At 40.0% G+C, this 13582-nt stretch overlaps 1 protein-coding gene across 3 annotated transcripts in view; it reads right to left on the bottom strand.

Moving 5' to 3' along the window:
- Positions 1-13582, bottom strand: part of LOC109011251 (guanine nucleotide exchange factor SPIKE 1) — a 57019-nt gene that overhangs the window by 19544 nt on the left and 23893 nt on the right. For all 3 annotated transcript variants that reach the window (XM_018992366.2, XM_018992367.2, XM_035687928.1), the window contains exons 15-18: positions 11453-11560; positions 11232-11269; positions 10798-10942; positions 830-956 (exon numbers count right to left, since the gene is read on the bottom strand). In XM_018992366.2, the coding sequence (XP_018847911.2) occupies positions 830-956; positions 10798-10942; positions 11232-11269; positions 11453-11560 (418 nt within the window). The remainder of the gene's footprint in view (positions 1-829; positions 957-10797; positions 10943-11231; positions 11270-11452; positions 11561-13582) is intronic.

The following is a 13582-nucleotide window of genomic DNA, read 5'->3' as shown; positions in this document are numbered from 1 at the left end:
TATTAGGTACTCCTGGAGTATGGAGAACATGGTATTTTCATCCTATCACAACATGCAATGTAATTAAAATTGCTTACATAAGTACCCATTTTAATTGACATGGCACCCTATGATGGGATGGGAGTATCATGTGCCGAACTCCAGAACTAACTAAGAATTACTCAGTATGAAAACAGTAATATAAAGCTTTACTATGATCCAATCTTCACCCATGGCTTTACTATGATCCAATCTTCACCTGGTAAATTTTGAACCAACAGCCATACTCTCTACCTTATTCTTACAAGTGAAAGAGATTCTTAGTGAAGCCATCCATTTCTAAAAGCAATCTTATAAATTAATCTACTAGCAGAGCTGTTCTGATAGAGCAAAACAAACATTTGACGCAACTTTAGCTAATATTACACAAGCAGGTAAGTAGATTTCAACTAATGAAAGTGAAAGCACGACCTACCCATTCCAATACATTAGGCAGGAGAAAGTTCAATTGATAGAAGGATTGAGAATATGAGATTGACGGGCAGCATATATGAAATGAAGTTTGGGTTATAAAACTATTGCTCCATGATCTAAGATACCTCAACAACATATGGATTTCAAGTGTGTGATCTTGGTATCACTCCAAAGTCCATTTCTTCACATAAACTTTCATAGTCATTGCAGAGTAGAATTTTTCATACCAATGGTTCCCCAGTTTGAATATAATTTCTACGACCAGCAATTTTTTCTTAATATATATACTCAAGTAAATCCCAATGCAGAAACATCCTTATTGGAAATAGGAATCATAGGGGATGGCATGAATAAGTTTCCTGGAATTTAAATGTACCAGTGGAAAGACTATGATAGAACAGACGACTCTTCTCCAATGCCATTGACTTGACAATCAGCTCAAGAAAAAACCAAGCCATTGCCAAAACATCATCATATACTGGTCCGACACGGTAGCCTTTAGCCTGCACAGTTTTTTTATAAGTAAAACAATTGTATTAAAGTGCAAAATGGAACAACCCTAGTGCACTGGATGTATATAGACTTTATCCTGTACAATAAAGTTTTATTGCTCAAGAAACGTAAAGCAAATAGATGTGTAACAGAAAACATATATGCAAGGCCTATGTACTAATTTTCGTCCTAAACCTTGCAGTCACCACACAGTTCCTTGCCGGATTTATGCAAAATGCTTGCATCAAGGATGCTTATGTGGTGACTCTTTATCAATTTATGCATGGGTCTATTCAATGCAGAGTAACCTTTAATAGGGAAGCTCATGGGAGTTTCAACAAATTGTATTCATGCATGGTGGGCCAAAATGGCAAATACAAATTTGTTCAGACCCTATCTACGAGGGGAGTGTTTGAAGTAAACATTTTATTTTATCTTTTTTATCAGTATGAAGGATTTATTGATGAAAGCAATAATGTAACATGCGGGTCCTAAATTAGGTCTTAGACTTATTATCTTTATAATTATAATAATAATATTATTATTATTTTTATTATCTGTTTTGAGAAAGTGACTGTATTTGATTGGGTTTCTTCCACTGTCTACACCTGTATATCCCTCTGTTTGTTTTCCTAAGTTTGAATAGTTTCCTATTTGGTAACCAATTCTAGCGACAAAACCCTCCCATAAATCCTCTCTTTTTCCCTCACAATATTCTCTTCACAAAACCCACGACATCCTGCGGCCAAAAACCAGTGAAGTCAAATTTTGCCACTTACAGCAAACCAGCCTTCACAGCACCACCATAGCCTTCCTATCAGCAACCAAGCAGCCACCTCGCCGGAAACCACCATAGAGCACATCGACGGTAAGTCCTCTTCTTCCCCCCACCCCCCCAGTTGTTTTCCCTCTCTCTCTATCAGCAGTGACTTTTTGGCCTGTAAATTTCATTCCCCCATCATCAACCACTGCAGAGGACGTCGAAGCACCACCCAGACTGCCTAGAAATCGCCGACCAGGCACCTCCCTCCACCACATGCTATTTCCGGTGAGCCCCGTCGGAATCCCCGTCTCTTCCCATTGATTTCTCGATTTTACAACTCTCTCTCTCTCTCTCTCGCACCACCATGTTCAAAGGAAGCCTGTTAGACCCCCACGTCGAGTTGCCTCTAGAGATGCCGCACATGCCCTAGTCATGATGGGGACATGCCTCTTGGCTAGCCCACAAGTATGCCTTGGCTCGTGTAGTGACACACACGGGGCGCCCAGCATGCATGCATGCCTTGGCCCACGAGATGGCACACACGGGGCACCCAGCATGCAGGCCAGTGGGTGCCTGTGCATGCGCGCAGACATGCGTGGCCCTGCACGCACCTAGGTGCCCCAAGGCCATGCCCATGCCCATGTGCCGCACAGCCCCCATGCGCCCGCGCACGCCCACACGCAGCGTAGCACTGCCAGCGCCCAGGCCTCCAGCCTGGGCCATGCCACTCAGCAGCACACCCCAACCCACCTACAGCACATCAGCGAGATTAGTGGCATGCCATCCAATGCACGGCTCCAGCCCGTGCCTTGCAGGCAAGGCCAGTGGCATGCCATCCAGCCCATGCCTTGCAGCCTCAACGCCCAAGCCACCAGCTTGGGCCATGCAGAGCCAGCGCCCAGGCCACCAGCCTGGGCCATGCAGCGCACACACATGGCTCACCATCAGCAAGCCATGCTGCACCACCTAGCCATGGATCAGCCCGAAGACCACCATGGGCCCATGCATGCCACAGCCAAGCTTGGTTCATGCCACTATCATTTTGTTTTATTTATTTATTTTAATTATTTATTTTCAAGGGACCTATTGAGGGTTTCCAACTTGTATTGCTTATAAATAGGACATCATTCACTTGCTTGAGAATCATTTGGCAAATACCCTAGAGGGAGGATTATTGTTTGAGAGATCACAAACCGGTACCATTGCACTTGGGCTTTTTGGGTGAAATTCGTGAATCCCAAAGAGAGGATCACGCCTTGCAATTCTTTGTATAGGTGTGATTCATTTATCTTGTTCTTGCAACTTGGTGCAATTTGTGAATCCAAGTTGTGTTATCATTGTTTTTATCATTTGATCAATATATGAGGTTTATTCAACACTTGTACAATCCATGAATCAATTGTTGAATTGTTATCTTTGTTTATTCAAGTTCTTAAGTATTTTTGTTTTTGTTCTTGAGTGTTCATCTTTGTGTTCTTGGTGTTCTTCATCCAATTGCTCTTCCAATCCATTGAACCCTAGAAGTCGATCAACCATAGTGTTTGTCAACTTTCCATAATTGTTTTGCTTCATCTTTTTGCCCTAGCTGAAACACATTATCCTTGCTAATTCCAATTCAAATTTCGGCAATCACTTGCCTTATTTGGATTTGCCCTAGCCGCCCATTCCACTTTCCATACTAGTGTTCCTACATTTTAGGAATCATAGTTGACCATCTTATCTTCCATAGCCAGCCATATACACTTCCCAATTGAGTTCCAAGATTTTAGGAAACTTTCCTAAAATCACTCAACAACCCAACTCGTCCAACCCTAGCCGCCCAACACCAAACCCTAATTCCATCACCATCTTTCAAACCCTAAACCTAATTCCCAAGTGGCACCAACCCTAGTTCCTCACTAGTGCCGTGCACCTCTTACACCATTGTAGCCCATACACTTCATCACCTTTTCCCACCATTCCATACATCAATCCTAGCCTAAACACATAACCTCACCTTACCAAAGTGGTCATCTTGGCCACCATTGATCGAGAATCAAGCAAGAGAGGAACGGAGATTTGGTCATCACAAGGAGAGCCTTGGCGTGGAGATCATAGTATTTAGGGACTTGACCGAGGTCCTTAATAGAGCCTCCAGTTGCACCGCCGTAACTCCCAAACCCACCATTGCAGTTGGTTCTCCTCTCTCTAGGGTGAGTATCGCACGGCTTCTCCCTCCCGAGCCTCTGTTTCTTTGCCAGATTATACTATCTCTTTAGATTAATAATGGGCCTCTGGGCCTTTAGTCTTTGGGCCAAGTGAAACACTTTGTTAAATCCTGAGGAACGTTTCCTTTTTGTCCCAGCCTTTCTGAAAAGCCATGCATGTTTAGTATTAATTCCCAAATCGTCCTCTTAGTTATGATACGATATTAGTAATTATTGAATTCAGTATATAGCTGAATAGTTTGTTAGATTAAAGTTCATGATATGTATTCAATTAATTAGAATGCTACGACACGCCTTTCTAGGTAACGAACTGTGAAGTAAGATTTTAGAAGTAGCTCTAAGAGGTAAGTAGTATGATCATACCTTTATGTGTGCTGTAAATATTCAGTTTATGCATGAAAAATGTGATGTTTACCTACAATACGCTACGGGTCAATTCAAGGTTAGCCCCTTGTCATGAACCTCTATGAATTACGATGATATGCTCGTGAATGAGACTATGTATGCTTTGCTGATATGGATTGATGTTAGAATGGATGATATGTTATGAAAATCACACAGATGCCATGTTTAATGTTAAGCTATGCACCAAAGTATGTCATGCCATGTAAATTCATGAAGTCAAACATGTTCTCATGCATTATGAAAGTTAGTAAGAAAACACATGAATGACAAGCAAACTTTAAGATTGACCTTATGTTATGGGTGGATGTGCAAGCCACGAACTCAAGCGGGGTCCACCACATGAAAGATATGATGTTTTGAGGTGACATGGACCCAAGCGTGTTTCACCACAGGTTATGATATGCAATGCCACAAACTCAAGCGTGGTTCACCATATGCTATGTGATAACACGGACTCAAGCGTGTTTCACTACATGTTATGATATGTTATATGCCACGGACTCAAACGTGGTTCACTATATGTTATGTGATAACATGTACCCAAGCGGGGTTTACCCTATGTTATACACGGTCAACGACAATTGGACCAATGCCCACATGTTATGATGGCCACTAAGTGAGTGAAAGACACGATGAATAAGTTATGTACGAATGATAGGAAATGCATGGCGTCAGTCATTCATGCATCCACGTTACATGTATTGCCATGACTATGTTTGATTCCACTTATGTTACTAATGAATGATCTATTTGTTATGTGTATGTGTGATGATGTATGTAAGTTTTCAAAATTTAGCCTAATGTTAAACTAATCTAAGTTTACAGTGTGATGTGCTATTAATGAGTCTTCGACTCATTTATTTGTTTCTCTGTTTTATGTTTTAATTCCCAGATGATGAATTCATTAATACAGAATAGGAGTGCCAGGAGTAGAATAAATTTCTAGGGACTTAGTGTATGATTTAGACATTAAAGCAATGTTAGTATCACATAGAACTAGCTTATATCATTTCTTTTATGTTTCAGCTTTTATGTTATGAGAGGCTGTCATGCTAGATGAGTTTTATGATCCAATAGATGAGATATTTTTATACGATCGAATCTCTTTATTGGGCGTTATGTTATGAATGTACGTAACATTCCTGACCTACGGGAAAGGGTGTTACAAATAAGCATAGCTCATATACACCGGATGTATACAAGAGAGACATCTAAGTATGATTGACAACCACTACAAGAAAATCTATCACAATTGACCATTTGAATAAAAGAATAAAATAAGAAAACTATAATCTCGTTCATGGCCTGCTTGTGATATTTGAACTTTTATCATTCCTTCACATCCAGAGACACCATGATAGACAAATAGGAGCCCTCTTTCATACTGCTGCAATTTTGAATTGTCATGCAAGCGCCTCCATATTGCTAGAAAATCAACCACCTTTCTAGGCATTACCCATGTTTTTTTTATCGGTAAACAAAATTTTATTGATCAAAGAATAGGCAAAAGCCCAGGTATATGGGACATATACAAGAGCGTCGCCTTAGCGTGCTAGTTCAGCGATACAAGAAATTTATGGAAACTCATTCCATTGAAATCAATTACAACTGAACAATGAAGTAAAGTATTGAAAAACAATTTCCTAAGCTCTTCCATTGATCACTCTCGATCTTCAAAGCTTATGTCATCACCCATGCTAATCTCAATCTATCAAATAATTCATTCCATAGGGTCCTAGCAATTACAAAGTGTAGAAGTAGGTAATCAACAGTCTCTCTGCTCCTTTTGCACATATAATACCAATCCGTGACAATAATCAGGCATTTCCTTAAGTCATCTATGGTGGGAATCTTCCCTAGGAAAGCTGTCCAAACAATGGAAGCTGCTTTCAGAGGCCCCTTGGCCTTCCAAATACTTCTCCAAGGGAAAGGATTATTATCTCGAATAGTAAGCGCCCACTTGGTAGAATGAGCAGACGGAGGACTTTCAAAGAACTTTGTCTACATCTCCCATTCTAACACTGGTAAAGTACAAATGTAAACTTTGTTAAGGGATCACCTCTCAGCGTTCTTGTCCTTCAACACCGCAATAAAATGGTGTTGCTGAGAGGAAAAATCATCACCTTGTTGATGGGGTAAGAACCCTTTTACTTGAATCATTTGTTCCTCCTCGTTTTTGGTGTGAAGCGATTTCTACTTTGGTTTATTTGATCAATCGTTTACACTCTCCTACGTTACATCATGTTTCTCCTTTCTTTAAGTTGTTTGGCCATTCTCCTTCATATTTTGATCTTCGGACATTTGATTGTGTTTGTTTTGTACATCTCCCTCCTCATGAGCGACATAAACTTACTGCTCAATCTGTTAAGTGTGTTTTTCTTGATTATGCTATACACCAAAAGGGTTATGTTTGTTATGATCCTCATGCTCATCATATACAGGTTTCTAGAATTATGATCCTCATGCTCATCATATACGGGTTTCTAGGAATGTGGTTTTCTTTGAAAATCAATATTTCTTTCCATCTCATGTTGAGTTGCCATTTGCATCTTTATCTCTTCTGTCTAACTTTTCTGATTCTCCGACAATTGTGGAAAGAGTCAAACCTGGTTTTGTGTATAAAAGACGTAGTCGACATGAGTTTGGTTCCACTTCCTCTGTGGTCGCTCACGATCTTGACCCTGCACCTGATCCTACTCCTGCTTCTGCCACTCTTCGCTGGTCTACTCGCCCTTCTCAACCCCCTGATCGGTACGGTTTCTTCTCCCTTGTCTCTCTTGTGGCTACTTTATCCTCTATTTTCATCTCCTCTTGCTACAAACAGGCTATGGAACATGAGTGTTGGCAAAATGCAATGCAAGCGGAACTTCAAGCATTTGAGAAGAATCATACTTGGGATATGGTTTCTTGTCCTCCTATAGTCAAACCTATTGGGAATAAATGGGTTTTCTTTGTAAAGCTTTGTTTTGATGGGTCTTTGGACCGATACAAAGCTCGCCTTGTAGCTATGGGTAACAAACAAAAATATGGGGTTGACTATGAGGAGACATTTGCTCATGTTGCCAAAATGACCACAGTTCGAACCATCTTAGCTATTGCCGCTTCACAGTCGTGGCAACTGCATCAGATGGATATGAAGAACATATTTCTTCTTGGTGATCTCCAAGAAGAGATCTACATGAAGCTTCCATCTAGTATGACTACTTCTTCTCCTTATAATGTTTGTAAGCTGAGGCGTTCTCTATACAGGCTTAAGCAGGCTCCCCGGGCCTGGTTTGAGAAGTTTCGTAGTACACTTCTTACCTTCAGCTTTCACAAAGTCAGTATGAAAGGATTATTATCTCGAATAGTAAGCGCCCACTTGGTAGAATGAGCAGACGGAGGACTTTCAAAGAACTTTGTCTACATCTCCCATTCTAACACTGGTAAAGTACAAATGTAAACTCTGTTAAGGGATCACCTCTCAGCGTTCTTGTCCTTCAACACCGCAATAAAATGGTGTTGCTGAGAGGAAAAATCATCACCTTGTTGATGGGGTAAGAACCCTTTTACTTGAATCATTTGTTCCTCCTCGTTTTTGGTGTGAAGCGATTTCTACTTTGGTTTATTTGATCAATCGTTTACACTCTCCTACGTTACATCATGTTTCTCCTTTCTTTAAGTTGTTTGGCCATTCTCCTTCATATTTTGATCTTCGGACATTTGATTGTGTTTGTTTTGTACATCTCCCTCCTCATGAGCGACATAAACTTACTGCTCAATCTGTTAAGTGTGTTTTTCTTGATTATGCTATACACCAAAAGGGTTATGTTTGTTATGATCCTCATGCTCATCATATACAGGTTTCTAGAATTATGATCCTCATGCTCATCATATACGGGTTTCTAGGAATGTGGTTTTCTTTGAAAATCAATATTTCTTTCCATCTCATGTTGAGTTGCCATTTGCATCTTTATCTCTTCTGTCTAACTTTTCTGATTCTCCGACAATTGTGGAAAGAGTCAAACCTGGTTTTGTGTATAAAAGACGTAGTCGACATGAGTTTGGTTCCACTTCCTCTGTGGTCGCTCACGATCTTGACCCTGCACCTGATCCTACTCCTGCTTCTGCCACTCTTCGCTGGTCTACTCGCCCTTCTCAACCCCCTGATCGGTACGGTTTCTTCTCCCTTGTCTCTCTTGTGGCTACTTTATCCTCTATTTTCATCTCCTCTTGCTACAAACAGGCTATGGAACATGAGTGTTGGCAAAATGCAATGCAAGCGGAACTTCAAGCATTTGAGAAGAATCATACTTGGGATATGGTTTCTTGTCCTCCTATAGTCAAACCTATTGGGAATAAATGGGTTTTCTTTGTAAAGCTTCGTTTTGATGGGTCTTTGGACCGATACAAAGCTCGCCTTGTAGCTATGGGTAACAAACAAAAATATGGGGTTGACTATGAGGAGACATTTGCTCATGTTGCCAAAATGACCACAGTTCGAACCATCTTAGCTATTGCCGCTTCACAGTCGTGGCAACTGCATCAGATGGATATGAAGAACATATTTCTTCTTGGTGATCTCCAAGAAGAGATCTACATGAAGCTTCCATCTAGTATGACTACTTCTTCTCCTTATAATGTTTGTAAGCTGAGGCGTTCTCTATACAGGCTTAAGCAGGCTCCCCGGGCCTGGTTTGAGAAGTTTCGTAGTACACTTCTTACCTTCAGCTTTCACAAAGTCAGTATGATTCCTCTCTTTTTTTCCACATGTTTGATATGGGTATAGTTCTTCTCTTGGTTTATGTGGATAATATTATCATTACTGGCATTGACTGTGATTTGATTACTAAGCTTCAGAAGATGTTACATGCAACTTTCCATATGAAAGATCTTGGCCAGCTCACATACTTCTTGGGACTAGAGGTTCATCATCAGGCCAATGGTATTTTCTTGAACCAGAATAATTATATTCAAGATCTTATCACATTGGCTGGTTTAGAGGACACTTCTTCTGTTGATACACCTATGGAGGTAAATGTCAAATACAGGAAAGATGAAGGGGATCTTCTGGATGATCCTACTCTCTATCGGCGCTTGGTTGGAAGTCTTATCTATTTGACTACTACTTGACCGAACATCTCTTATGCCGTTCATCAGATCAGCCAGTTTATGTCTTCTCCTCGGTACCATCATCTTGCTGCAGTTCACCCTCATTATCCGCTATCTTCGAGGGTCGCCTACTCGTGGATTATTCTTTCCTACAAGCTCATCTCTTCAACTTGTTGCCTACAGTGATGCTGATTGGGCTGGGTGTCCGGATACTCGTCGATCTACTACGGGTTGATGTATATTTTTGGGTGATGCCTTAATTTCTTGGAGATGTAAGAAACAAGATCGTGTTTCTAAATCATCTACTAAGGCTGAGTATCGTGTCATGTCTAATGCTTGTTCTGAAATTGTATGGCTACATGGTCTTCTGGAGGAGCTTGGGTTTCCTCAGACTAATTCTACTCTTCTTCATGCTGATAATACTAATGCTATTCAGATTGCCACCAATCCCGTTTTCCATGAACCCATCAAGCACATTGAGATTGATTGTCATTCTATCCGAGATACCTTGGAGAGTTGGGTGATATCTCTTCCTTACATTTCTTCGGATCTCCAAGTGGCCGATGTCTTCACCAAAGCAATGACTCGACAGCAGCATCAATTTCTTATTGGCAAATTGTTGCTAGTTGACTTACCAGCATCAATTTGAGGGGAAATGTTACCGTATACATACAATTTTAGGAATTCATACAATTTAGGACTCTGTTAATATTAGATGTACAGATTATCTTAGGCTTCATTTGTATTCACAGTCCATCTCAACTCATCTCACTACTATTCAGCAACTTTAACTTACAAATCTCACTACTATTCACAACTCATCTCACTACTATTCACAACCCATCTCAACTCATCTTCGAATCCAAATGACACCTTACTTTGCATAGATGCTGAATATTAGGCATCAGTTAGACTCCGTGTATGGATATACTTCAGTTAGGCATCAGTTTTTCCAAAAATATTCTCTTGGTATTCTTGATTTCCTGAGTGTTTTGAAAAATAAAAGTGCCCTCAGATATCAGATGTGGTCTTGGTTAGCCTCACAGAAATTAAGGGTGTCATCTACATATAGAAGATGAGAAACGCCAACTCTGCCAACATTCCAATCCCCAACGGAGAATTCACAAATGCCACAGTATACTCTCCCACACAATAGCCATTATGTTACGAAGCAAGATTTAGCTTTGTTAAGGACCAGTGTTAGTTTTTACTTGCAACATACAGAATATCTACAACACCGAACATGGGACCTTTTACATGTAAAACAGTGTTCAAAGATGAAAAGAGCAGATACAACTTCACATATAAGACATTAGCGCTGATGATAATGACAACCATGAGCTAACAACAATTCATAAATGATAGTGAGCAGCGGGATAGACTTACCTTACTTCGTGCCAAGCTTCCCCAGACAGTGGACAAACCAGGATATACTGGTGGTTGACGACCCCCAAAGTCATCAAAAGCATAATCAACATAGTTTACTAGAAAATGATTTCTTTCAGCATCATCAACTGATTCCTGCTGTACCCTACAAAAAAAGGGGGGCCTTACACTATCAAATACAAAATCGGAAATGCTATAATAGAACTAGAGGAAAGACAAATAGAGAAGAGGCTAGTTACAAAACTAAATAATACTATCCAAAAACAAAAGCAAGGTCCAACTCAGTTATACTCTACGAAGATGCAGAGGATATATAAAAAGAAATAAGAGGTGTGTATTGATCGAAAAGAACTCAGATTTGTCTCAGACGAAACCCCTACTTGCGTGCTTTGTACATAATCAATTACAATTCTAAGTATACTTGAAACACATACCGAGTGACAATATTAACCATGGCTCTGAAGGCTGCAACCTGAAGGAAAAAATAAAGCAGAAAATGAGACGGCAACACTCACCAAAGAGCTCAAAGAGTAGTGAAGCCAAACTCTTGAGGCTCAAGCAAAGAAATCGACCCAATTATGAAAACCAACACAATATAGTGATCTTAATTTCAGAAATAACAATAATAAAATGACTAGTATAATTTTTTGAAAACCTGGAGAGTTTCTCCACCATTTCCTATAAGATGAAGAAGCATATTCAAAATTGGGTGAAGAAACTGAAGCAAAGCTGTGGAATCGACATTCTTCAAACTGTTAATGGCCTGCAAAGAAAATCAGTACATATCAGAATCAAGCATTTTGATAAAGCCTGTCAGCTTCAACATATATACACAGTATACATATATCTCTTTTTTTATCGAAAAAGTTGGGTTAGTCAGTCACCACTACAACTAGGTGACCCAGACTTGGATCACTAGCCATTCATCACTCTGATTGTCTGGCCCTAATGTGTATACGGCCATTCATATCCCCATGCACCATTGCATATTTTCACTCAATAAGTCCCTAATAATGACAAAAGTTAGTGGAGGCAAATGATCCTATGATGCATATCACGAGAACAGCAAAAAAAAAACAGAAAAAAAAAAACTTTAGAAGTGTCATTAACCAATACCAACTAGGCACACAATGGAGATGCAAAAAGATATCCAACTACACCATCACTCCCACAAAGCCATATCTCCTCATCATGTCACCATAAAATCCCAACTAAAAAAATCCTATGCTTTTTCTATATCCAACTTGCATAACCTCTTGGCTCCCTAACCATATTTCTTAAGTCAAGGTACTCATTAGCAATTAGCATCTTGGACTCCCCTGAATAATTGCATTCTGAGCCAAGGAGATGATCTTCTCCAGCATCATCTCCAACCTGTTTGCCAACACTTTACCACATATTTTAAAAACTCATCAACAAGGCTTTTGAACGGAAATGCATTAACATCAACAGCCCCTGGTTTCTTCAGGATTAAAGCAATAAAAGTAGCAACCAGGCTTCTGACACTTTTTAAGTTTTAGTCTCATTCCATCGTTTCCTTGCTAAAGGACGTGGAAACACTGACAAATTGACAAGATGACCACCTCATTCATTAATGAGAACAGACAGGTGGTTTTTGCCACATGGAAAAGACCAAGCCTCGTAAGGACCCACCTATGGGGTGTCCCCTGGTTCTCCAGTGCCCAGAAGCCACTTGGAACCATTAGAGACAGTTGAGGCGGTCATGCCCATTGATCTTTATGCTGCAGGTACTCCCTCCATTTGTATTGGAGGTACCACCTGACGAACATGATGAAAGCAACTTGGACAAGTTCATTGACTAGCGTTATAGTATGATGGGTTGATGATAGCTGCAATTTTGGCTGTATGGTAAAGTTGCCTGGTTAGGTTTATTTACATTTAGATCAGGTATTAACGGCTTGTACAATTATTATTTTTGTCAATAGGTGCTGACTAACTCTTATGTGATGTATATATTTTAATTTCTTCCAATGAATGTTTATATTATGAGTTTACGTGGATGAACAGTGGCTGGTATTGTGAAACACAGAGCACTCGTCAGAAAAAAAAACAATTATATAATGATTTTAAGGAGTTACCAAAGTACACTACATAGACAGTTCCAGTCACAACTTAAGGAACCCATGTGTACTACGATCTATAGCAAACAGCATTCGACTTCCATATCATGACTTCAGTTGGGTCATTTCACACACACGTCAATGTTTATCTGTTGGCTCAGCAAGAGACATCAAATGGCATGGAACTCTTTTGATCTAACACCAAACCTTTTGGAAATCTGAGCTCAAGCAAGACCTACGGAACCTTCTAAGGGCCAAGATCACATTTCCATATTTGGCAAACCTTCCTGAAGGGCCTTATGAACCACCCAAGAAATAGTTAATACATGTGATCCAAAAAAAGAAGCTTAGCCCAGAGGCAGTGCCTATCTGGGCATCAAAGGGCTATCCAGCCCTTTTTTGTCCTCTAGACTGCTGAATAGGGTTTTTTTGAAACATTTTGGGACCCACTTGGGACCAGAAGAGCCCAAAATAGCCCTTCAGTAGACCTTTTCAGTTGTCAGCTTAGCATTGACCAAGTTATGTTGAATCCCATCCCACTTAAAACTCATATGATATAGTATAAAACCAGACATTAAAAAAAATAGTATAAAACCAGAATTACAAAGATACTGATCCAGATGATTTTCAACATCAATTTAGTTTATGTTTGATTGTAGAATTGGACAATAAGCTCTTCATGCTTGAGTCTGGTCTCATTTTGC

This window comes from Juglans regia, chromosome 2 (genome assembly GCF_001411555.2).
Source record: "Juglans regia cultivar Chandler chromosome 2, Walnut 2.0, whole genome shotgun sequence".
Lineage (NCBI taxonomy): Eukaryota > Viridiplantae > Streptophyta > Magnoliopsida > Fagales > Juglandaceae > Juglans > Juglans regia.
The sequence above is the reverse complement of the archived record's forward strand: the minus strand, read 5'-3'. Positions and strand labels throughout refer to the sequence as shown.